Here is a 25002-nt window from a genome sequence, read left to right on the forward strand (position 1 = left end):
GAGAGCTCCTCCTGAGTGTCAGTTACTCAGTTTACATCCTTTTCAAAGCACTGCCTTGGAATAAACTGCCACCTGTTAACTGTGTGAATTTTACAGCGGCAGCACAGAGCAGAAACCCCGATGTCCTGGGTGAACACCTGCTCTTCACCAGCCACTGTCTGAAACACTAGAATGATGCAGGACAGACAGAGCTGAGAGGTGGCAGGGAAGCAAGAGGCCGTTTGCTTTGATTGACCTCTGAGCACGTGTCTCTCCTGATATTCATTTTCTTTCAACTATGAACTACAGCAGATGATGATTAGATGAACAGTTTCCGGGAATACCATGATGTTTTCTTTAATAAGTCCTAAAAACTACGCACGTCATCTTCTGAAGCACAGCGAGTGCTGGTATTAAAGGCACCGTTGACTCATTCCAAGGTTTCTATGTCCGGATCTGGAGCAGAGGCTCAGCTCTGTGCCCACACCCTGGGGTCTTTCACTGCCGGCTCACCCAGTTTCACTCCCACTTGTAGATCTTCACCATCTTCTCGGTCAGCGAGGCCAGGAAGCTGCTCTGGTTCACCTCGAAGGGGCAGACATCCAGCACGGGCTGATCAGCCTGTAGCTTCTGCAGCAGCGCCCCACTGCTAGCGTCCCAGAGCTGCAGAGAACAGGAAGCAGAAATCAGGACTCCTCACTCCCCATCACAGTGTGCAACAGGAACACAATCACTTATTACAAACGTGGAAGACTGCAGTCAACTCCCAATCCTACAATCCATAGAAAAAAGAAGTATGAAATCTTTTTCTCTTAATGCTGAAAATCTCTGCCACTGTTTCTGTAAACCCCACCCCCCGGCGGCCTCCTGTGTCCCAGGGTGTGGCGAGTGTGCCACACAGCGCCACCCCAGGCCCCTGGCCTCTCACCATGGCGGAGCTGGAGGCTTCGTCCCCAGCGCACACCAGCACGGAGCCGTCCCGCGCGGGGCTCTCCAACACGGCGTTCTTGGTGAGCAGCTTGCAGGAGGAGCCGGCGCTGAAGGTCTGGACCGGGTGGCAGGTGCAGGAGGGCTCCTGGGTGGAGTCCTGCTGGGGGGCCCTGCTCAGCTCCATCAGCACACAGCGCAGGGAGGGGTTCACCTTGCCTGCGGAGGGAGGAAGGGACAGCTCAGCCAGGCCTCCACTCGCTGACCGCTGAATGACCCGTCGAACTGGAATGTTTCAAATGATTTTACAGTACGCTTTCGTCTAGCAGGGAAAATAGTTTATCACAGATTCTCATCTGTACCTTTAAAGTGTAAGGGATCTGTTAAACCTTCAAGTACCTTCATATTTTAGCATCACTAGAAAGAAAAGAGTACGGAAGCATTCAATTTTTAGATCACTCTTTTGGATGAAATGTTGCTTATAAGGCTGGCATTAATCTCTCAGCACGTCTCCGTGCTCTCCAGCCCAGGAGCCAAGAGAACAGATTCTGCAGAAATGTGCAACGTCCCTGTTTGGTGTTTTCTTAACAAGACCCTGGAATACAGCGAGAGGTCGTATTCTCTTTCACAATGAACTCATATGCAAATGATCCTATAACATAAATCCGACACATGAAAAAATCAAAAACGAAATTTAATCCAGTGCCTACCCATGGCACGGAGCCCGAGCTCACCTGGCCTGTACGTCACCAGGCAGTGCCTGCTGCGGGGCTCCACCTGGATGTCAGTGCAGCCCCCCGTCTCCAGCGGCAGGACGTGGGGTCGGTAGGACGTCCCCTCCAGGTGCTCCCAAAAGCAGCCCCCCTCCAAGGTCCCGGCGATCAGGCCGCCGCAGGGGAAGGCGGCTGAGGCAGCTCGGGGAATGTAGGACAGGGAAGCCACCGGACACCTGGGGGAACAGGTCACACCGCTCCTACTCTTCATACATTACAGTCACAAGGGGAATGACCTCACCCAAACACCATCGTTAACACACTGGACTTTCCTCATCTGATGCATTTATAAAGACAATGGGTTTTACACTACAAACAGAATTAACTTTGATATTCTAATGCCAAAAACCCACCTCAGGGATCCAGGTCTGTGCTTGCAAAATCTAAGAGTGCGCAGAACACTACTAGCCTACTGAACAGCAGCTATACAAACTCCATCAAGTCTGCTTCCAACATGTAAGCACATTTGCCAGAGATGAACACAAGGAGCTGCCCAGCTATGGGAGTGCTATAGAGTGAGATTGTTCCTTTAATGTACAATAAGATTATGACATAACCATTCATCCATTTTCTCAAGGTTTCGTCCAATTCAGCGTCACAGGGCAGGCGGAGCCAATCTCGGCAAACAACGGGCTATAGGCAGGGCACACTCTGGGTGGGACACCTGCCCATCACAGGGCACAAACACACACACTCACACCAGAGCCAATTTTCCTAGAAGCCAGTGTGTCCTTGGACTATCGGAGGAAACTGGAGCACCCAGAGGAAACCCACACCAACACAGGGAGAGGAAACTCCACAGATATCACCCCCAGGTCAGGAATTGAACCAAACCTTGCGTAACGATTCTGCTGAACTGACTGCTCCCTCACCTGGATCCCAGCGGACTGAGCTCCTGGACGTGTGTGCTGGTGTCCCGGGTGTCGTACACCAATACAGAGCCATTGCTCAGGCCGGCGTAGATGTAGTTCACATTGTCCAGGCACCAGCAGCAGCTCCACACAGGCCGGCCTGTGTTGTACGTCTGTACAACTGTGTTGGTCAACAGGCTGAGGGAGACAAAGTGAGATACAAATAAATGGGAATTGTTACAAAAGAGAGGAGGCCACATGGCCCATCTAGCACATTGGGTGATCCATGGATCCCATCCAGCCATCTCCTGAAGGAAGCCAGGTTATCAGCTTCAACGACTTGGCTGGAGAGTCTTGTTCAAGTCAACCACAACCCATCATGTGAAAGAAGGTGTCTTCTATATTAAAAGCACTTGTGTCCTCAGACTTGTTTCACTGTTGACTCTGAAGATATCCACTGTTTTAGATGAGAGGAAAAACCAGTTTCACTTTACACTGTTGCATAATCAGTGTCTTTGCAGACAGTCAGCAGTGTGAATTTTTACCTGATCTAAATTATTAGAAGTTATGTGTTTTTAAGTGTGCCTTTTCTTTTTATTTGTAGAAGAGGAGTGAACAGCATCTGGAATCCACTCTTTTCGACAGTCATTTCTGCCAATTTCTCATGGCCCTGTTACCAAGGCTTTGGAAATATGCTCTTGTTCACTTTTCCATTGTGTGAGGGAAACCTCGGTATTTGCCACAACGCTCCCAGCCATATCAGACTTCCTGTGCTTCGTTTTTCAGAAGCACAAACCAAAACACTTTATGAGACATTCTCTGTGGAAGTTTTGGTCCAAGTTTTTTTTGCCTATAGATCCTAAAGGGTTTGTTACTGACTCACAGAACTACCTACCTTTAATTCTGATTCTCTTCATTTATGGTCTTCTTGTGAGTTTTATTGTCTAGTAAGCGATCATTACTGATGTTTGCCTGACACTGAGCACTCTGACAATCTGACTGATGTACATTTTAGAAAAAATCTCCTGAAGGGAGGTGAGTAAAGAAACAGCACTCAACAAGAGCACAAGAGGTAACTGTGAGATTTTTTTTCAGTGATAATTTATTTGAACAGTACTAACCTTTTTAAAGCTGAAAAGGAAAAAAAAAAAATCAAAAACCACATTTTATTCCCCCAAAAGTCCTTTATCTTTATTAAATTAAGATCAGTTCAGTGTGAAGTTCATTGTACATTTATGTTTTGCAGCTCTCAAAAGGCTTTAGTCTGATGAAAATAGAAAAAGATTCTGGAGGGTTGCCAACCACTGTTCTAGGCACTGAAATAACTGTTCACAAAGAACCACTGAAGGACCACAGAAATGTAGTGAACAGGACACGGACACCATGACCATCATGACTCCCTTCTTATCTTATGGGGGTGGCAGAGAAAACACAGTCTGACCTGTCTATATAATAGACCCCATCCGTCTATTAGAACGGCTCTAATGAATTAAAAGGGATACTGCATTTTTCTTTCTCCCTCAAAAAAATGATGTGGACTTGACCAACTTTATTATTACTTCAAAAACGGCCCCTATGCATCTGCAGACATTTTTAGGATTTTACATTATTTCTCCTCCAGCTTAAATAAAATCGCAAAGCAAATTTCGGCTCTAAAACTCACACGCTGCCAAATGATCACACAAACCGAGCCGGTGGCGACAGAAGAGGTTCCCCTGTGAGCGCACCTGGTGAGTTTGACGGTGTTGTCCAGGGCTGCGGAGAGCAGCAGGCTGTCGGCCTGTCTGCTGAAGGCCAGGCCGCGGATCTGCTTGGCGTGGATGGGGACATACTGACACGCCTTCATAGTGGCCGCGCTGATCTTCTTAACCCCACAGCCTGGCAGGGAGACAGAGCAGGGTCACCAGAGCAAGGGACCACCGTGCAAGACAGGTGGGCTCATTCAACGACAAACAATGAAGCTCTAACGGGCTGGTAACTGAGACCTACTGTTCGGCAGCACTGTTTAATCCTCATTCCTAAAGGAAATATAAAGAGAAAAAGGTGCACATCTAGAAGGAGAGTAAGAATTCTTCTGCAGGTAAACTGCACATCAAATTCAAGTACTACATGCAGAAGAAATGTAGCAAATTTTACACTGGAGATAAAGTGAACTTATGCTACACGGTGTGGGTGTACTTCCTGTGCCAAAGAATGTACCAGAGATCCCTTCACCCTTTAAGGAGAACATAAGGTTTCCATTGCAGATGCAGCCTAGCGAACATTTATCACGATAGAAAATTGTGATTATTTCTCAACTACAATAAATGAACTGGCATTCTTTAAATAATTTAATATACGTCTTATATGGATCAGCTTCTAACTTACATTTAATCACTTCAGAGGATGCAACACGGACCATATTTGAACTGGACTGCAAGACTAAAAAAAGATAAGAACACAAGCACAGTGCTGCCACGCCTAACCAACCCACCCACATCAACCTGGGCTCGGCCTTTCACGCGCTCATCCCTCGCCCTGGATGAGGGCATCTGCTCGCACGGCTACAACAGTCACCTCCCGGAGGGCAGACAGGGAGCCGCCGACAAGAGCACGCGGAGCAGCGGAGACGGGCTCACCAGGAACAAGCGTGGCCTGGGGCGAGGGCTGGGAGGCCAGCAGGCAGCCGAGGGGCTCGCAGTAGGACAGCACCCGGCACCCCCCCATCTGGGACACCAGCACTGCTCTGGCAAAGGCATAGCGCCCCCCCTGGCCCTGACTGGGAGCCTGAGCGGAGAGAGGGTGGCCCGTGCGCGAGCTGCCGGGGGTCTGGGAAGAGCTGCAGCCGGGCTGGGCCATCAGCGCCTTCATCTCCTGGGACACACGGAGGGGGGGAATGAGTGCAAGCTCGATCAGACTCACTACCGCTGGGGCAGCAGCATCAAGAACCAGCTCGTGTCTGTTACAACCTGAAGTTACATGCTCCGCCGCTAATGTGACGGACTCTGAAATGCACACAAGTGAAGCCAGGGATTATGTTGATGAAGTAACACTGCCGGGTTTATGTTATGGAATTCCAATTTATCAGTATTGGGCTGGCCGTCGGTGAACTGCCGAGCGCGATCCTCTACCTGTATCTGCTTGCGCAGTCGCCCGCACTCGTCCGTCAGCACCTGGAGCTGCAGCCTGCACTGCGCCGACTCCAGCTCCGCCTTCCTGCGCAGGGCCTGCTCCTGCTCCAGAGACCTGCCCAGGAAGAGCGGGCGTCAGCACGGCCGGCTACACCGACCAAGCACTGGGCTCGACACACGGGCCACAGCACTCTGAAATCACCGTAGGCCGCAGCAGAGAGAGAGAGAGGGACAGCGGTGGATTTCCTGCTCCCTGATCTCCACACAGTCCCACATATTAGTCAGCATGAAGAACATACTGTAAAACACTTTAGATACGAGGACAAGAACTACAAGAAAAAAAGAACACTAAAGCGAAGCAGGGAAATCAACATGAATTAATTCCAGGACGCTGGCATTGCTGCTTGGAGTTTGTGTTCTCCTGGTGATCGTGTGGGTTTCCTCTGGATGCTCCAGTTTCCTCCCACAGTCCAAAGGCATGCTGGTAGTTTAATTGGCTTCTGGGAAAACTGGCCCTGGGGTGTGTTTGGCTGTGTGTGGACTGGCATCTCACCCAGACTGTATCCTGCCTTGCTTGCTGGGATGGACTCTGGCTCTCGCATGACCTTGTACTGGATAAAGCGGTTTGAAAATGGATGGATGGATTCCAGGACATAAAAACAAGACTTTGCAGCCGGTCTTTGTGCTGATTTCTTTTGATAAATGGTAGGGATGATCTTTCATCTGTCACTGGGGGGGGTGAGGGGAGACTAGGGGAAAGAGCTCAGCCTCGTACCTCTTCATCCTCTCCTGCTCGCTGTTGTCCACAGCCCGGAGCTTGCGTGCGTAGAGCAGCACGATATCGGTGCGCTTGGCCTTCTTGTTGCACTGCGGGGCGACAGCAGGATGATTACTGCACAGTACATAAACATGCGCATCAGACAACGCCTGGGATAAATCTTTTCATGTTGGGCTATTGAATTGTCTGCCTCCTGTCTGAGGTTCACTGACCAATGTTGCAAAATCTTGAATGAATAAGGATAATTACAGGGTACATCACATCTCTCATCTCAAGAGCGACATTCCTGAATGTAGCCAATCTTCTGGGCTCTGGTGAGGACAATGATGTGCACTCAGCCAGTGCCTTCTCAGTAATTTTCTAGGCATAGGAAAGCAAACGCAAATGGACATATCCTTACAGACCTACCGCAACAGAAACCACATGGAAGTGCATTTAAAACCAAGAACAAAAGGCACTTCTTTATGCAAAGGGTTGTGGGAGTCTGGAACAAGCTACCCAGCCACACTGAAGCCGATACCCTGGCTTCTTTCAAGTGACAGCTGGATGACATCCTGGGATTAATTCATTACTAACGACCAAACAGGGAAGTTGGGCCCAATGGCTTCCTCTTGTTTGTAACTTCTTGTTCTCTGGTTAGGCCCAGAAGAAGCTTGTCTTGTCCTCTCACGCAAAAGACACGCGTGGCTCGCCAAGGTCACGTTTGCACTGAGGAGTTACCCCAAGCCAATCCAGCCAGAAAACACCCAGAAAACTTCGATGATGAAACGGCTAAGCCCCTCCACCCCTCCACTGAGGAGACCCAGTCAGGCCAGGGCGCAGCCTGCTCTGCTGAACCGACGGAGCTCGGTGCTGCTGGGACGTGGGAGTGACCTGTGGGCACTTGGCACCCTGCCCGCGGAGCCAGCGGTCGATGCAGGTGAAGCCGAAGAGGTGCCCGCAGCGCAGGGCGGCCAGCCGGTGCTCCCCCGCTGAGGTCCAGGGCTCAAAACAGATGGAGCAGGTCTCGCCCTCGCCCCCCTCCCCGTCCTCCTCCTCCTCGGCCGGCGGTCCAGGGAGCGCTGGATCACTGGCCCCCTTCTTCAGCATGGGGGACCTGGGCTGGAGAAGGAGAGGGCAACACACGCTCAGCAGCTTCCTAACTTGTCCAAGGTGCTGCTAACACATCCTTCCTGAGCGAAGTCTAGTGAGAGCAGCAGGATCTTCAGGTTCGGTGGTTAAAGCAGACCACAGTAAGATAAGATCACTTTATTGGCCAAATACAGTTTCTTGTATCAGAAATTTGTCTTTTCGCAGACCCCAACTTGCTCTCCATGAGACACACACAGGGAGAGACGTTTGGGGTCAGAGCGCAGGGTCAGCCATTTATACGGCATCCCTGGAGCTGTTGGGGTTAAGGGCCTTGCTCAGGGGCCCAACGGAGTAGGATTCCTCTGCCGGCCGCGGGATTTGAACTGGCAACCTTCCAGCCACAGGCACGGATCCTTAGCCACAGAGCCACTGCCCCAGTACTGTGGTGAAATTGTATTTTCACAAAACCGTAGATGAGCATCAGTTTACAGTTTAGTTCTAATTGTCTTTCCTAAGGCACACCTGCATTTTTTCTTGTGTTTTACGAGCTTGCCTGAGGACAACCAACAATCAACTGGAACAGATTAAACTATCGTGACAACATTCACTCCTACCTACCGAATAAAGACAGTAGATTAGGCAAAAACCTTCATCTTAATCCGTACAAAAACTGAGAAGTCTCACAATTTAATGTGAGTTAAACTAGTTTTCAGCTAACAAAAGATAAGGCAAACTCATCCATACACACTAACAGAGAAACGGTTCTGAAAATAATTCAGTAGACTACATGAGATCAACAGCCCTCTAAGTACTGAGTCCATCCTTCTAATAAGTGGATTAATACAGCTTTGAACAAAAAAAGATCACCTTTGCTCTTCTAAAATATGACTCATCAAAACCAATTTGATTAGCCAGCACTCAACAAAAACGTTTCAGAGCCAAAACAGCTTTAAACAGCACGACACCTACTTGACCTCCATTATGAAGAACGAAATACCTTGTTCTATTCTGTATTCCAGACACTACTGATCTAGCTGCTCCCTGTACTCAAGACTCTTGCTCTGCAGAGCTGCTGTATCTGTAGAATGCGCTCCTGAAGACTGAAGCCTTATACCCAGTTTCGTCACAATCTGAACTGGCCCATGGAACAAGAAAGAAATGACTGAGCTATTTCTTGAATGGAACCCTTGAAGATCAGCCTAATTGTGGTGACCATTCCTTTACGTTACACACAATGTAAACACAGCTTATTGGATTAATCCATAACCTTAACAGCACTCTTTGCATCTAATTGCACAACAAAATCTGAACTACAGGTACAGCTGCTTATTAGAAAAAGAATTAGAAAAACAACAACGATAAAACCTGGAAAGAGATTCTCTGGGAGCCTAGAGATGTGGGTTATTTCAAGTAGCTTACAGTCTGTGTTGAGCTATAGTAACTTACTTCAGTGGGCTGCGGAGTTTCTTCCACAGTCTCTGTACTCTGCAGTCTCTCCTCCACTGCAGCTGCTGGTCCTGCATGCAAACACGCAGATAACAGTCAAGCAAACCTGCCGCTGAAGCAGAGACAAGGCCCTCACACCCATTCACAAAAGCTTACACAAATTTTACGTTTGGTCAATTCCATAACTGTTATTTAGAAGTTCAAATTATACCATCCAAAAATGGTGAAACATTTTCTAGGCATCAATTTGGTTACTTAAACCTTTTAATGATCTGAAATCATTTAATGGTCCAAAATTTGGAAATATGTTGATGAAGATTCTTAATTTACTGCACACAGCTTTGTCCTGCAAGATTTTCAAAGGATATTTTTTTATGAGCCATTGTGGTTTTACTAGAAATTGGATTATAAAATTCACTATCCCTTCAATTACTTATACATGCACCTACATACTGGGTAGAACGTGTGTACAATTCAACAGAACTACCTCTAAATCCTCTTCTCACAGCCTAGAAAAGCCTGAAAAGACAATTTATTGCTGCACTTTGTTTTACAAAGGAAATCACTCGTCACCAGGAAAAGGAAGGACAACCCAAGATCCAGATCGTTCCTGACTATCAAATCCATCTCAACTGACACTTTGCACCAAGAGTGGAAACACTGACTGAAGAAAAGAATCCCATGAAATTCTCAAAAACAACCAGTTAAACTTTATACCAAAGAGGAGATTCCCCAAGGGCCTTGGGTCTGATGCTTTTAGTTAACATGTGACAATTAAGACTCACAGGAGGACTTGAACATCTTCCTTACGGCGTAGAATTGTTACCTGAAGGGGCGGGATCCACCAGGGCCAGCAGCGCAGGGATCTCGGGCGCAGACTCTGGTGCCAGGCTGGCCGGGCTGGCGGGGTCGGCCCCTGGCTGGCTCTCCTCCGAGTCGCTCACCTCAGGCGCTGGCACGCGGGCGGACGGCGAGCGTGTCAGATACTCCAGTATCCCGCTGGCCTGCGGCGCGCGCGTGGCGGGGGGGAGGCTGGACTGGACCGGACCCGGGAGCGCCGGAGCGGGCCTGCGCAGGGAAGGGCACACGCTACAGACATGTGCAGGGAAACACGGACACAACCCCTCGCCGCCCACCGGGCACCGCTGAACTCGTGACACGCTGATGCCGACACAGACTCCCCAGGCTCACTGGCTGCAGAACTGATTCATTGGACCAGCACACACACGATTCTAACACTGAGCCCACACACAGACATCGCATGCCCACTGCGTGCCTTTTACTACATCTGCAAGCTAATGATAAACTACTCAAAAAATTGTACGTTATTTAAAGGGGAATGCTATTTTTATATCCCGGAGTTAGAAAGAATCGGCATTAATGAGTGCATTTGAAACCACAATGAAGTAAAATGTAACTTGTAAGCCCTTCAATTTACGCCACAAAACAGACTAAATTTCCAGGTTTGTGCAGCACCGTAATCTCAGATTCAGAACCACTATGGTGACCTGATGCGGCCCTATGACATTGTAAAGAAGCAGGCTGGTGAATACATCTCTTTTAATCCCACAGAAATATTGCTCTTGACTTTGAGACGGTTTTAACTTACTTGTTATCTCTGCATGCAGATCACGTTGGAGACTTTCTGCGGTGAAATGTCCGCTGCCCATCCTGTACTTACTTGCTCATGCTTTGCATTACATCAGTCGTTACAGTCACTAGTGAGCAGGAAGGGCTGCATCATATCCCAATTCGTGGGAACGTGAATACTAGTCTGTGACAACATGGCGACTTGAATTGCTTTCACAAAGGTCATGGCTTTGTGCTTAATCTGAAATTTGTAACATTTTTCTATAATGTCAACATATCTGTGACTGAGATTTAATAACTGGTCTGAGAAACCGAGACTGCAGCTCCCCTTTAACCAAATACCCAAAGCCTTAACTTGGGTCTGACAGGCACACCAAGAGGTGAGGTCAGAACTTCAACAGAACCGATCCGTTAATAGGACATACCTGGAGCTCCTGGAGTTGGCAGCCCTCCTGGGCCTGGTAGTGGTGCGGCGGAGCAGGCTGTGTATCCGGGCAGCTCTCGCCCTGACGGGCACTGCCCCCTGATGCCCGGCGTGGTCCAGCAGGCCCACCAGGGCAGCCACCCCAGGCCGTGAGGGGCTAGGGGGCACCCGCTCGTCCTCTTCATCGGTGCTGCCCCCCGAGTCAGGGATGAAGATGGGCAGCTGGTAACTGCCCCCCTCCTGCCCGGCCGCTGTGCCCTCGGCGCCCACCTGCAGATCCACTTCCATGGCCTCCATGGGCCCACCTGGGAAAGGAAGAGCTCAGGGATGTCAGGAGGAGAATCAGGAATCGGAGCCGATCCCCCTGGGCCCATGGGGGTCGTGCAGCCATAAGGTGTGACAAAAATCACACATATTTCCATATTTCCTTTTACGTCTTGTTTCCTAATAGCCATCAAAGCTGCAGGGGCAGGTGCTTCCACCACCGAAATGTTTCAAGGGCAATTATGCCATCATCACTGGTACACCTACCAGGGAACACGAGCTTGTGCCAGCACAGCACGGATCTGACACTGTCATTGCTTTGCGACATTAGAAGGGGTTAACCTTATGTGGAAAGATGACAAAACTGTTATCTTAAAGCGTTTTATTTAACAACTACGCAGGAAAGTCTAGCACATTAAGTTTCTTGGCGAGCATCGGAAGTTCTAAAGCTCAGGTAACGTTTGAGGTTCCATATCATAACAAAACACCGAACTTTACTTCTCCTAACATGATCAGCTGCCGAAAACACAGAGAGCATACAGCCCACCAGAAATTGCACCACATTAAGAGCGAGTCATACAGGAGCTGGACTGCAGGGATGGCCGTCCAGTACGGATCACGATCCGCTCAGGGCTAGTGCTAACCGAAGATCAGTCTGGCTCTGCGTGAGTCACAGTTACACCACACCACACTATAAACCGATAATGACGACCGATTTAATTTACTACTGTTAGCATGGCTAAGTGAATACGTTTACCGTTTTTAATTCGTCTTGAATAAAAACAGGTCAGACCGCTGTCAGACGTCGCGGTATCCGTTATGATCGTTTACTTCAGCGCGATCATTTCGACAGCCTTTCCCAGTGGTGTAAAATCTGGAAATATGAAAAACGATCCCTCGGGGAGATTTAACAAGCGCTTGTCCCAGCACTACGGGTGGCGAGCGCTGTGCGGCTGTGCAGTGGAGAAAGCGGCAGGGAGCTCCGGCGGGACCAGCGGAACCTTGCTCGGCTGTCACCCCGGGTTGTAGGCCCTGAGCTCGGCAAGCGCACCAAATCGAGACCGAGGCTACTCCGCCTCAGCCTGGGAAAGGAACTTCTGGAAAACGCTCGGGGTTTAATCTGTTGCAGGCCCACCCTTATCTCATCTCATCTCATTTTTTGAAACTTTTTTTCGTTTACCTTACCTTATTTCGTCCCCTTACAACCGTCTCCTGCAAGCCGTATACCGAAAGGGCGCAGTAAACAAACGCACGTCAACTTACCTTTCGTAACGTGCTTCGGGTCTCCAATACGACGTCTTTACGGACGCCCCCCACCCCGCGGGTGGTGTCAAAACTATTTTTATTTCCCAATATCGCTGCGATTGACTGTCCGGGATCGGGCCCTCGGCTGTGCGCTCTGCGGCCTCATCCGAATCTCCCCGCCACGGCCCGGCCCCGCCCCCTGCGAGCCGCGCTTTCCTATTGGCCAGCGGGGTGCCCTGGGCTGCATCCGGTCGGCCCGCGACAACTTTACCACACGTTGTGTTAATCCTCATTTTATGTTTCAGACCACTAACAAATGTTTTCAAACTTTTCCTTTTCTTTATTTTCCATTGCTGAGATTCCTTCTGAATTTCTCAGTTTGTTCCTCCGACTAATGTCTCCAATATTCAGGTGCGTTAGGGTGATGATAAAGAAAGGGGTTATTTACTGTACAACGTTATCATTTTCATACCACCGAATACGAACTTTTATGAAGGTGTGGTCAGTATATTTTACATTTTAATATCTTAAGTGTGCATTTGGTATGCAATGACCCAAGGGAGGAGTTGTCTAAAATTCTGAGATTCACACTCTGAATTGCTTTTCTTTTGAAAAGTCCGTTGTGATCAAGAGCTGAATTTGGTGACAATCTAAACACAGACATTGTACTCCTATAGAAGGACAGAATTTACTGATCTCAATCAAAAACAGCCTCAAACTGTCGCTAGAATAACAGACAACACCACTGAACAAAAGGCACGTTATTTAAGAACAGCATAAGGAAGATCGTACATAGAGGTAATTCTCTTGCTTTTTGGTTGCTACAGGTTAAGACTTCCAGATATATCATCCAGCTCCTTCTTGAAACAAACCAGACGATTGCTGGACAGCTTGTTCCAGACTCCCACCACCCTTAGTGTAAAAAGTGTTCATGTTGCCCATTCTCCATTTAAAATGCACTTCTGTGTGGTTTTCTCGTTTGTGTTTCTCTTCTGATTCTGAAGAAGACCTTTGAACAAGTCGAGACGTTGAGGATTTTGAATATTCTAATCAGGTACCTTTGTACTCTTCTTTTATTAAAGACTAAAAAACAAACTTTTATTTCAGCATTTTAGGAAAAACAATTCAACACACACAGCATTTAATTGCATAAAGAAGGTTGATACCTTCCTGGGTCTTGATTGAAATGGTTCAACAATTACAATGAGCAGAAGAGGTTGGGTTGGAAACATACGAGCGACTGCTGCTGAATCATGCACCACCTCGCATTCCGCAGGAAAGATCGTCTCTGCTGCTCACAGGTGTCAGCTCCTTACAAACCTCACCTCTCCACAGTCTTATCAAGTACAAAGGAATAGAGCTGCACGGGGAACAAACAACCGTTCATCGGTACGAAGCAGGTGTTTATAAAATTATCTTTGTACCAGACCAGTCCTGGTTGTTCTCATTTGTCTAATACTTATCTAGATCTGTGCCTTATAATTTAATAGATATAAAAATTGCATCTTATAATTGCAAATTGCAAAAATTGCAACTGTTTAATTCAGATAAAAACAGTATTGAAAAACTGTTGTGTGCACAATTGCGGAACAGAGAAAAACTCGTAAATCTTTTGCGTAATCAGTAAATCAGCTCCTGGGTTAATTAATGGAACAAAGTACCACCAGAAACAACTGAGGAGGAAAAATGGTTCCACTGTCATTTACACAAAGCTGAAATAGTCCGTGATGATAAATGATTTAAAAAAAACTTGACCTGAGTTTTCTGCTCCAAACCAGGCTTTCATGAATACATCAACAGGAATTATTATCCGCAAGGTGTGTAATATAAATCCTTCCGGCTCTCCGATACGATGACCTGTAAACACGCCTCTCACTCTCATGACACCTGCTATCGTGTCACACGCGAGAGCAAATCGGTCCAATCCATCTGCAGTCTACACGGGGCATTCCAGCCTAGATTCGGGGTCTCATTCAGTTTGCACCAGGACCCCCAAACTTCCAGATCTTTAGAAAATTCTAAGCTCAGTCTAGTAGTATATAAAGATGCCGTGCTGGTGGTATTGCTTCCCCAGACCCTGGTGTTTTTATTTCTGGGGATGACAGTTTTCCCAGGCCTGACAGCGGAGGTGCGTGTTTGAGGAAGCTGGCCTGTTGTCCGTGGTGCGGAGCTGGGGGGAACAGGCCGGCAGCTCTCCGGGAGTCTGCGTCTCTGCCCGGCCCCGAGCTCTCGCAGGACGCCCTTCCTCAGTCCTCCTCTGCCTCCCGCACCGCCCTCCGGAGCTTGTCCACCAGAACTGCAGCGGGAGGGGAGAGAGCAGAGACGGGCCGCGGGTTAGGACCACAGCCCAGGGCTCGTGTCCGCCACGCGCTGGGGTGAAAAGGTCACGGAGACGGGACCCTTCCGCCTTGAACCTGCACAGAACACTGCAGCCCCCTGTCTGTGCTCTGCTCTCATACCTGGACCCAAGAGCCAGTCTTCTGCGCACCGCGATGAGGGGACATCAGGGGACTCCCGTGAGCTCCCTGGGTAATTATTACCCTTTCGTCTGTCTGCAGTACCGAGTCACAGGGGAGCCGGAGCCTATCCCAGCAAGCAGTGGGCAGACGGCAGGCTTCACCCCGGACAGGACGCCAGTCCTTCACGGGGCACACAGACTCAAACACACACTCGCACCAGGGCCCATTTCCCCCAGAAGCCAATTAATGAATTGCTTACACCTCTATATTCCACTCACAAGCACTTTACAGGTAATGGGGACTCTCCTCCACCCCCAGTGTGCAGCCCCACCTGGATGATGCGCCAGTCTGCTCCCCACACACCAGCTCTCAGCGGGGAGGAGAGCAGAATGTTATATTACAAAGCAAAGTAGATTGCATGATATTTGCCCTCGTCTTTTGAAACATTTTTCGTCGATGTCCTGTACCTCCGGCGGTGGGCCTGTGGAAAGGATCGTACGATCGGCAGTCGTCGATCAGCTCAGCCAGGTGCTCCGGGCAGTCCGGGGGGAGGGGCTCCGCCTGCCGCTCCACACACACTTTCTGGTAGATCTGCGAGTGTGAGCAGCCTGGAGAAACAGCGCCGGTCTCAAAGCTAGGCGGTCTTACACATTTCAGCCACTAGGGGGAGAGGGGCAAACACGCGTCGCCTACGAAGCAGTTCCACTTAAAGGGGTGAACGTGAATTATCTAGACTTGTCTCGGCTTGTCTTGGTCTCGGGAGTGAAAAGCTACAGCTGTGCACTGACTTTAAGTTGAAATGATTTAATCAATTTATTAATCAATACTATGTTAACATAAGGGGATGCCAGATAGCCCTAAAACTCCACCCAGATTCCAAAAGGTGCGTCTTTCTTCTGCTAGTCACAACACTGCTCCATCGGCGTCCTCTGTTACTCTTCCAGAGGCAAACACTAACACCACTGTGCTGCTGCCTGGAGCCAGCTCATCCCCCTTTCAAACAATATAATTTCATGTCACTTCGGATGCTGAAGGGGATTTGTCCCTGTAGCTCATAACGCCTTCCAGGAATATGCATATTTCTGAAGAAACGGCAGTGTTTTTGCCTCTCATGCCAGCAAGAGTTTGTGTATTGGCTCTGCTATTGGCTCTGGCCCGGAGATGCAGGCCCAGGCTAGACTGAACAGCCATCACTTATCCCCCAGCACGCACTGCAACATACCTTCGAAGGGCACGTTTCTTGTCGCCACTTCCCACAGGACGATGCCGAAACTACACACAGGGAAGACACATACCAAACAATTCAGAACGATTACAGTATTTACTGTATACTCTCACATTTCAAAAAGTCCACAGCTTAATTGGGATGCACAGGAATCAGATAGGTTTCAGGGTGCAGTGCTGGTTTACATGAACTGCAGACTCTTAATAGTGTATCTTGTTGACAAACTGCAGACTTTCAATATTGGAAAAGTGCTGTGTGCTTCACATATGCTCAGAACTGGAATGGTCAATGGTCAATGGCTTTTAATTCATAATCTCTATTTTAATTTCACATTTATATGTGGCTTTATATTGTTTTCCGTTTACTGTATTTTTATAGGTATTTATAAGTATAATTTATGCAAATTGCCTTGAGCGTGCACTGGATTGAAAGTTGATTATAAGAATAAAACGATTGATTGAAGTATCACTGAAGGACGAAGCTCCCTGATCAGGCTTTTGTCTTCATAAAGCAGTAAGAGCCTCTCTCATACCTTCTCACCGCAAGGATCATACAAGAGGACAGCTCTGCCCCCTCTGCGGGGGGCACGAGCGGGGGGCTGTGGCGCTGCAGTGTCCGCGGATGCAGAGCCAGGGCTCACCTGTAGATCTCGCAGGGCCTGTCGTACTGGTGGTTGATGCTCTCCAGCTGCTGGGGTGAACTGTAGGCCAGGCAGGTTCTTGTTTGGTCTCTGTTCTTGCGCAGGGAGGTCTCTGTTTTAGCCAGTTCAAAGCCTCCTAGCTGCAGTCACACAGACACAGACCCTCAGCGGTGAAGCACCAAAGGAGAAGGTCATTCTGCCTGCTGCAGTACTGTGCTTTCTGCAGTCATGGTTTCTGTGCCTTCCATCTCTCGTCTGCTCAGCTCTCTGGCCTGAATTCGCTTCCCCGTGAAGGGATTAGGAACAGATTTCTCAGGAAAGATTCCTGTGTTTTCAATGGCTTGAAGGAACATCTGTCTTTACAGAAATTGAAGCCATTTAAAACTGAACAAATATTTTATGTACAGTAATATATGTGAATTAGAAAATCAGAAGTAGAGTGATTGCATTAAGTCTTCTGCATAATGTTATTTTTATTTTTAATTTATTTGCACTGTTTATACAGTTCTAAAGACTCTGTATGTGTAAAACATAGCTGCTTTGAAGCAAAACTAATTTCTGAGAACTCAGCCAAGAAAGCATTATCGTAGCATCTCGTACCTTCACCCTGTATCCAGCGTCCACCAGGAACTTGCTGCTGTTGATGGAGCCATGGACTCTAAACTTCTCCTCCGACTGGTGCAATCTGAAACACACCAGGCCAATCAAAACATGGAGGCCGTCGCAGTGCACTGGGCCTGATTTCACTGGCAGGTCATCTTTTAATGGAGGTCAAGCTTCATTGCCTTCTGTATCGCATTTACAATAGTAGCAGCATCATCCCCATTATTAGTACATGATCACTATAGTGACTCATGTTAGGTGGCTGCACTAACTGGTCTTAGTCGACCAGTAGGTGGCACTCTTCCCTCTTGAAAAGGGCTTTCCAAACCAATGCCCCAGTATCCCAGTATGGAGACAGTGGACAGCACTGTACGAGGTGCTGTATTCTGGCCCGTGTTGACTGAGGTCCTCACTACTTGAACACTAAAGATTCCAAGGCTCCGTTTGAAAGACGAGGCGTATTAATGCTGCTGTCTACACATATGTGAAATATTGCTTCAGGCTTGTGCCTTTGGTCTCCTTAACATTTTCCCTTAATTCAGTGGGTGAAGAAATATCTAATTTCTCTTAGAATTGTATGCCATTGTTATTTTAGTCGTATTATAATTGATGTACAGGTACCTGTAGAGACCCTGAGCAGCATCCAGGCACATCTGGGTTCTGATCTCCCAGGACAGCGGCTTCTTGTCCAGCACCTGGCGCAGGCAGCCCTTCTCACAGTACTCCATCACGATGAGGTAGCCTGGGCTGGGCCCTGCAAGAGACACCGGCCGCAAGGCTGCTGAGACCCCTATAGACCCACACAGCTTGCATGTATCTCCACCCTCGGTATTTAATCGGCAGCTCTGGAGCTCTTGAAACAGAACTGTGCTCTCCTGTGAAAGTGCTAATCTGCCCCACTGTCCAGCGGACGACAACGGGACGAGGGAGTAGAGGTCCAGGGCGAGCAGACTCACCGTCCTCGTTCAGCACGCAGATCCCAAACATGCGCAGGATGTTGGGAGACTCAAATCGCTTCATGGTTTCCACCTCCTTGTTGAAGATCTTCCTCAGCTGCCTGTGGAAACAAACAGGATCCTGAGAAACATGCTGGTTTCTGCAGCGGCGTCTGTCACCGACATCGATGTTTTTAAACATGCAGGACACACTGATTTTACCATCACAGGAGGTGCCACTAGTGACTTGAAAATTGAAGACATTCAGTGCACATTTCGAAGAAACTTCTAAAAATCTTTGTTGCTGTTGCTGCTTTTCTGGATTTCACATTGCATGTTCTGGCTACTTCCAAATCCAAATCTTGTTTTTGGTTGATTTGCAAATCATACAAAATGTCCCTTTCTCTCCAAGAGCTTCTGTAAAAGACCCTCCAGTGAGAGCAGATCACATCACAGACCCTGGTCTCCAGCTCTTGGACTATTGGGATTGATGCAGCCTGTCTCCCTGAGAGAGTCACAAAAGCCAGAATGCACTCCAAGTGATATAATCTCGCTCATGCATAACTAGCTCCAGATTTATAAATTGCCCAAATGCAAGCTTCAGAAAGTAAACATGTACACAAGACTCTCAGCTCTGTTAGGTTGTTAACACATCAGTCAGAACATCTGATGTGTTTTTGCAAGGTGACACGAATTGCCTTCTCTGCTTTGCAATCCTTCTGGGAAACAGGTGTGTTAGATCTTTGCACCTGCTGGCTACCAGCTTTCACTCAGGTGTGCAGGCTGCAGTGCAGAATTCACCATGGCTTACTGGGGGCTGGTGTTCAGCGGGTAGGTGTATCTCTTGATGGCCACGGTGAACTTGTTGTACTCCCCCTTGTACAGCTCCGAATTGCCGGTGGTCAAGATGGGCTTGCTGTCGTAGGTCAGCTCATCCACACGGATTTCCCTGATGTCCTGCAGGTGAAGGCTGGGCCTCATTACTGCTCACAGGGAATGAGAAGCACAGTGTCAATGACCCGACACACAACACTGGGCCTCAGGGCAGAGGAAAAAGTCACAGAACATGATTCTCGCATCACACACAATCACACCCAAAAACAACCCTGGTATCTGCACTTGAAACCATTGTGCTTGAAAGTTCACAGTGTCAGATTGTTTGGGCTTTTGAAAGCAGTCATCAAATTGACACTGTTAAAAAGTAAGGATGAGAATTTCATCCTGGTGCTGCGTGTTCTTGGAGAGCTCATCAGCATGGGTGCAAAGCAAAGGAGCATGTTGACTCCCACAGCAGCACAGAGCCTCGTTAATGAGTCACTGGGAAGGAGCTCAGAAATGCTTTGCTCAAAGCACCTCTAGAGCCTTTGAGAACCCAGCGGTGTGACTGGGTGTGTGCTGATGAGACACGGCATGAAGGCACGCTCACAGGACTCCAGCAGGCCCCGGATCTGTTCCACGTCTTTCTGGGTGGAATCCACCGTCTCTTCCACTGCCTTCATCCTGGAGTTCGTGTCCTCGCTTATGGACAGCACTGGGGGGTGGAGAAGGACACAGTGAGACAGCGAGCTCTCATCCCGCAAGGACACATAGCCGAGCTGATGTGCGTCAGGAGCACAGGCGGGTCTGGGGGGGCCATGGGTGAGAGGAGTGAACACTGGGCAGGGGGCAGGGTGGGCACACAGAGGGCACGGGGACAGCTGGCTGCCTTACGTTTCTGCAGCTCCCTGTGGTCACTCTCCCTGTCCGCGCTGTCCTCCCCGCGGCGCGCGGACTCCCTGAACACGCTCTCCAGCCGCGCCTTCTGGTCGGCCTGCAGGGCCAGCGAGAGCACCTGCGCCGCGTCGTTCAGCCGCTCGTTGAGGGTCTCGAACTCCTCCCCCAGGTCGCCCACCCGGAGGATCCTCTTCAGGCAGCTGGCCGAGGCGTACCGGCGGACCAGCTCCCGGCCCGACTCCAGCGTGCCCTTCAGCTCCCGCAGGGCGCGGCTCACGGCCTCGGGCTGCCCGCCCGGCCCCCGCACCCTGATCACCTGCACGGGCACCATCAGCGCCTCCACCCGCCTCGCCAGCCGCTGGCAGCGCATCTTGTTGGCCTTCACCGCCGCGCACAGCGAGTACAGCTCCTGGGCCAGGCCCAGGACCGGCTCCACGAAGTCCATGGCTGGGCAGGGGGAGAGCGTGGTCAGTCAGTCAGGGGGCTGCGTGCAGTCCAGAAGTGAATCAATGCTCTGCATGAGCAGGGAAACAGACACTTTCCCTGTGTTGTATAATTACAGAAAAGACATGTGACACTTAAGCATTCCACTGTCCCATACGTGGAAATCTGTATGAAGGATCTAAAGGTTAATGCTAAATATAGTGGTCCTGAGATATACAGGCCGCTTGTGCAGATCTGCATATAGAGTAGATCAGGCAGGGAGGGCAATGTCTGTCTGTTCTCAGAAAAGCCCTTTTCACAACAGAGTGAACCCTCACCAAGCTGCGCCGTGACTTCCTGCATCCCTACACAAATACTACCTCTGTCCACAACACAACAAACGGTATTTTAGTACAGGAAGGCAGGCAATGAAGGACACAGGTATGTGAAACCCAATCATTCTAAAAAGCTTTGACAGTCGTAAAGAGAGTCATGTCATATTACTTTCTGTGTTCACTGGACTCGATTCTCCCCCTTTTTGCCTATTTAATAAAGCACACTCACACACACATAGAATTTCAACAAAACAGAAATGCAAAAACGCGCAAAACATCACATACAGTGTGTTCTCTGCAGCATAAACACCTCTTGTGTTGAGCCTCTGCTTCAGGCACTATCCTTCCTGAAAACCATGCAAAACAGCCTTCATTTGACTGCTGGGTGGGGCTGCTGAGCACATTGTAGTTTTTAATCAAGTTGTTTTCCACAAGAAAAGATCCCACCCTACCCTTACCCATCTCCAACGTGATGCATCTGCTGTTGAAGAGAACTTGAGCAAAACAAACCGAGAGATTAAGAAGGGAAAAAGAAATACTGTGCTTGTGTCGTAATACCTGGTTTCAGAGAAATGCCAAAATCTAGAAAAAGTGAAAAGAGGGGAAGGGGAAGTGAGAGAAGCCAAATGGATAAAAAACACAAAACAAGAAAGGAGCTTGTTTTTAAGTGTCCTTTAAGTGTCCTCTTCTGCTAAGGAAAAGAAGACAATGAAAAAAACCCGACAGATTCTGAATCTCTTTAACAAATCAGAAGCCTGGATATTTTTTACATAAAAAATCTAGTTTTTGTCTTGTGGCTACTGTGTGGCAATGTGTAAAAACAGATTTACCAAACAAACATCAGAGATAGCCTCTTCCTACTCAAAATGCTGTTTTTTCCTCATCATACAGATTCTGTCCTTTCCTCAAACTGAAGCTCCTCTCCTACATCACATCAGAGGACATGGAGTTAGTCAGGGCTGGGACTGACATCCTCACCAGTGCCTTCAGGCTGACAGCAGAGCCGTGGAACAGAACTGCTTGGGGACGACAGATCACACTGCTGTCCCTGGGCCCTCTGGAATTACCAGGTCAGGTCAGGGCAAGAGCGAGTCAGCGAGTCAGCGATCAGGAATCCTGCTCTGGGGATTGGGGTTTTTGGGAATTGCCCAAGCGTGCTGCACACTGGAGGCAGGGCAGAGCAGCACAGTGCCTGAAGGCTGACGATTGTCATGATACTCTGCTTAAATCAGCTGTTAAATCCGATCCGGGAAACTACAGTACAGGAAACAACCACTCTTACTTCTGTTACTCATCAAGTTGTGGAAACGACAGAGCCAGCCTAGAACAGTGACAGAATAATGGTGTTTTAAGAGCCAACCAACACGGATTTAGAAAAGACAGATTTATCATAATAGTCTTAATATGGACATTTGACTCATCTAAAGCACATGACATGACATATTTAATGACTTGGTCAGTATAGACAGTAGAGGCCCGTTTCAGAACTTAAAGTGGAGCTAACCGATAGGAAACAGCACATCATCTGAAGGCGAGGACCTGGCAGAAGTAAGCAGTCGTGTACGCAGGGATCGGTCTGAGGTCTGCTGTTCTTCCTGATTCAGATCAATGACTTAATTCAGGTGTAGTCAGCCAGTTAGTTAAATTCCAAGATGATACACAAAATGAAGGACTGGCAAACAAAAAAGCAGTAGCAAGTGACTCAGACAAAACCGAGGATTGGGCTGACATGGAAAGGGATGTTTAATGCTGATGTTTAAAATAAACGCAGAATAGCTGTGAAATATCCATCACTTTTCTAACCACATCTTCCAATAAAGAGTCCCCGGGGAGTGGGAGGAAACACAGATACACACACCATGGCCAGCTTCCCCAAATGCTACCAGTGTGTCTAAGGACTGTGGGAGAAGACCGGAGCACCTGGAGGAAGCCCATGGGAAGAACATACAAGCTCCACACAGACGATACCCCGGGAATTGAACCCAGGGCCCCAACAGAGCAATGCTAACCCTGTGCCATCCCGCTTCGCAACTTGAAAGAACAAAACAAAGCTATATGAAAGGATGCAGTGCAGACACACACTCACTGCAAAGATCTGACGATGTGCACAGAGGCAGCTGAAGGCCCTGACTGCACCTTGGAAATATCAACATATCAGAGGCAGACACAGGCCCGGGCAGGACAAGCACTTAAACCTTTAAGCATTGCAACCGACCTCTCAACTCTCCTGCTGCGCTAAGAAAGGTACCCACTAGAAGGAATTTATCAGTTCAACTGGGATTTTCTTTAATTTGAAAGAGCAAATTTTGGAGTCACGTTTTTAAGAACTGAAAAGGAAAGGCTTTGCGAGTAATGGACCAGAATCACTGCGGTGTCTCATATCAGATTGGAGATAAACTTCTGTGCTGAGGTTCCTGGTTCAAAAATCAGTTTTAGCTGCAAGAGAAATGAATTCCAGATGTGTATGCTCACTTACCACAGACCAGTCCTGTAGAGGCCTCCTCCTTTCAATTACAACTCCTGAACAATACGCCAGCACTGAAGTCTAGCACTTCTTGCTCACAGCATTTTCCAAGTACAGACAAGTTCACATTAACACAGCTTCACTCACACTCTTTTAGCATAATTAGGTGCTTTGTGCTCTTGTGAAATAGAGCAGTATGAGGCAATCCATTTTCAAAGGGCAAACACAGCTGTGACAGACTTCCGTCAAAGAGTGTGAGGTTTCGGGGAAAGACTGACCTGAACTCCGCGGCGCTGAGCCTATTTCACAGTTTCCCTCAATTTTCTGAACGGCTCCGCATTTTAGTCTTGTGAAAAACACAAGTGCAGAAGCTATAGCTTCATTCCCACACTGCTCATCTTAACCCCCCCGCCATCAGATCGTTCAGCCCGTTTTACCGCTACAAGCGTGTGGATCTTGGTTTGGACTTGAGATGAAGTCTCATACTGCATACCACCAAAGCAGAAAAACATCAGGATTTCAATCCTCCTTTCAGTATTCACAGGACAGCAGCTGTATATATAATGAAGTCACAGATTCTTTGTACAAAATAAACTTCCTTAGGGTTTTTCCTGAATCAAACCACAACCCTCACCATCTAAAAGGTGATCCGATGTTTCTTTAAGAGTCAAAGTTTGTTCATCCGAGTCTGTAATGCATAATTACCTTGAGTGACCAGGGAGATCTTGTCTCTGCTCTGCAGTGAACTGAGATGTTTTCTGTTACTCTGCTTGAGCTGGAAATGAAACCTTTTGCAGCCCCTTACCGTTTGAAGAGCAGGGCCGCTCCTCCCCCGGGCCCTAGTGCCTGCCCACATCCTGGGTGAGCGCACACGTCATGCCGGCTTCGCAGTAGCGGAATGTCCGGACATGAAATAATTAAACTCTAGAATTTCCAGATCTTCAGACCTGTGGCTGTGAAAATAACATAATGGGACCAACCGCAGCTCTGTAACCCTCTCTAGACCAGACACACACACAAATAAAAAAAGACGAATCGAGACTGTCAAAATAAACATAGTAAGAAAACTCTATATAACTACATGATAAATCAGCGGGGCAGTTCACAGACGTCAACACCGTTAAGTTCCCCACTGCTTTGGCAGAACAATGGAATGAAATTCTAATAAAACATGTGCTTAATCCATGTGATTTTTATTTTGTAGTTCATTGAAAAATTTATAATATCCACAAAAAACGTATGAGAAAATAATTATTGCAAGCTGTCTTAACATCAGTAAATAATGCTTAGTTCTCAAGGTAACAAAATACATCAAGACTGTCATAACATGAAACTGCATCTTTTTTCAAGATAACTCTGAGAGTTTAAGCTGTAATCTCAGTTTCTGACTTCTGAACAGCTCTCTTCAATTTACCAGTCACCGTTGAGGACTGAATCGCAGGAATTGTAACAGCCAATTTTAGATCTGGCATTCTTCAGTGTAAAACTCAAAACATTTGTTACCAAATAAACTTCACTTGAACACATACTGCATTTTTTCTCACAGATTAAATACAAAGCCTTTATCAACCACACACTTAGCGTAGCGTCATCTTGATTGCCAGTAGCGTCATCTTGATTGCCAGTAGCACTTGTAATGATGTTTTCTAGCACTGCAGAGGTACAGGCCCTCACACTGACAGCTGGGGCCTGGTCATTTAACTCAACGAGCTTCAAGTCCTTGGGGTGGCTGCCTGTTTCCCCCAAG

The 25002-nt window shown here is 48.2% G+C and overlaps 2 protein-coding genes across 8 annotated transcripts; both read right to left on the minus strand.

Moving 5' to 3' along the window:
- Positions 1–320: 320 nt before the first annotated feature.
- rfwd3 (ring finger and WD repeat domain 3) lies at positions 321–12659 on the minus strand. Of its 2 annotated transcripts, none has more exons than XM_006641243.3 (13): positions 12477–12659; positions 10951–11254; positions 9762–10003; positions 8936–9006; positions 7292–7519; positions 6416–6507; positions 5641–5755; positions 5149–5383; positions 4258–4408; positions 2552–2728; positions 1641–1855; positions 908–1125; positions 321–642 (listed from the first exon to the last, which is right to left on the minus strand). In XM_006641243.3, the coding sequence occupies exons 2-13, from the start codon at positions 11244–11246 to the stop codon at positions 499–501; spliced, it is 2184 nt and encodes a 727-aa protein (XP_006641306.2). In that variant the 5' UTR covers positions 11247–11254; positions 12477–12659; the 3' UTR covers positions 321–498. The 2 variants fall into 2 exon arrangements, with proteins under 2 accessions (XP_006641306.2, XP_069037451.1); XM_069181350.1 differs by lacking the exon at positions 12477–12659 and adding an exon at positions 12399–12458.
- Positions 12660–13490: 831 nt separating this feature from the next.
- LOC102687595 (mixed lineage kinase domain like pseudokinase) lies at positions 13491–24955 on the minus strand. Of its 6 annotated transcripts, none has more exons than XM_006641150.3 (11): positions 23961–24955; positions 20031–20480; positions 19747–19851; positions 19132–19303; positions 18342–18442; positions 18007–18139; positions 17383–17467; positions 16783–16922; positions 16140–16189; positions 15385–15525; positions 13491–14754 (listed from the first exon to the last, which is right to left on the minus strand). In XM_006641150.3, exons 1-11 carry the CDS (start codon positions 24109–24111, stop codon positions 14705–14707), a joined length of 1578 nt encoding a protein of 525 aa, XP_006641213.2. In that variant the 5' UTR covers positions 24112–24955; the 3' UTR covers positions 13491–14704. The 6 variants fall into 6 exon arrangements, with proteins under 6 accessions (XP_006641213.2, XP_015223778.1, XP_015223779.1 ...); XM_015368292.2 differs by having other exon boundaries at positions 20031–20576; positions 23961–24049; XM_015368293.2 differs by having other exon boundaries at positions 20031–20517; positions 23961–24047.
- Between the last annotated feature and the right edge of the window lie 47 nt (positions 24956–25002).

The sequence above is a fragment of the Lepisosteus oculatus genome, chromosome 20, assembly GCF_040954835.1.
Source record: "Lepisosteus oculatus isolate fLepOcu1 chromosome 20, fLepOcu1.hap2, whole genome shotgun sequence".
NCBI classification, from domain to species: Eukaryota; Metazoa; Chordata; class Actinopteri; order Semionotiformes; family Lepisosteidae; genus Lepisosteus; species Lepisosteus oculatus.

Coding starts and splice junctions, on each gene's coding strand:
- rfwd3 (XM_006641243.3), bottom strand. CDS start 11,246: ATGGAGGCCATGGAAGTGGATCTGCAGGTGGGCGCCGAGGGCACAGCG. Junction 2,729..4,257: donor AACACCGTCAAACTCACCAG/GTGCGCTCACAG, acceptor TGTCTCCCTCAG/CCTGTTGACCAACACAGTTG. Junction 1,126..1,640: donor CCTGGTGACGTACAGGCCAG/GTGAGCTCGGGC, acceptor CTCCCTCCGCAG/GCAAGGTGAACCCCTCCCTG.
- LOC102687595 (XM_006641150.3), bottom strand. CDS start 24,111: ATGTGGGCAGGCACTAGGGCCCGGGGGAGGAGCGGCCCTGCTCTTCAA. Junction 20,481..23,960: donor GATCTCCCTGGTCACTCAAG/GTAATTATGCAT, acceptor CCCCCTGCCCAG/CCATGGACTTCGTGGAGCCG. Junction 19,852..20,030: donor CCACAGGGAGCTGCAGAAAC/GTAAGGCAGCCA, acceptor TCCACCCCCCAG/TGCTGTCCATAAGCGAGGAC.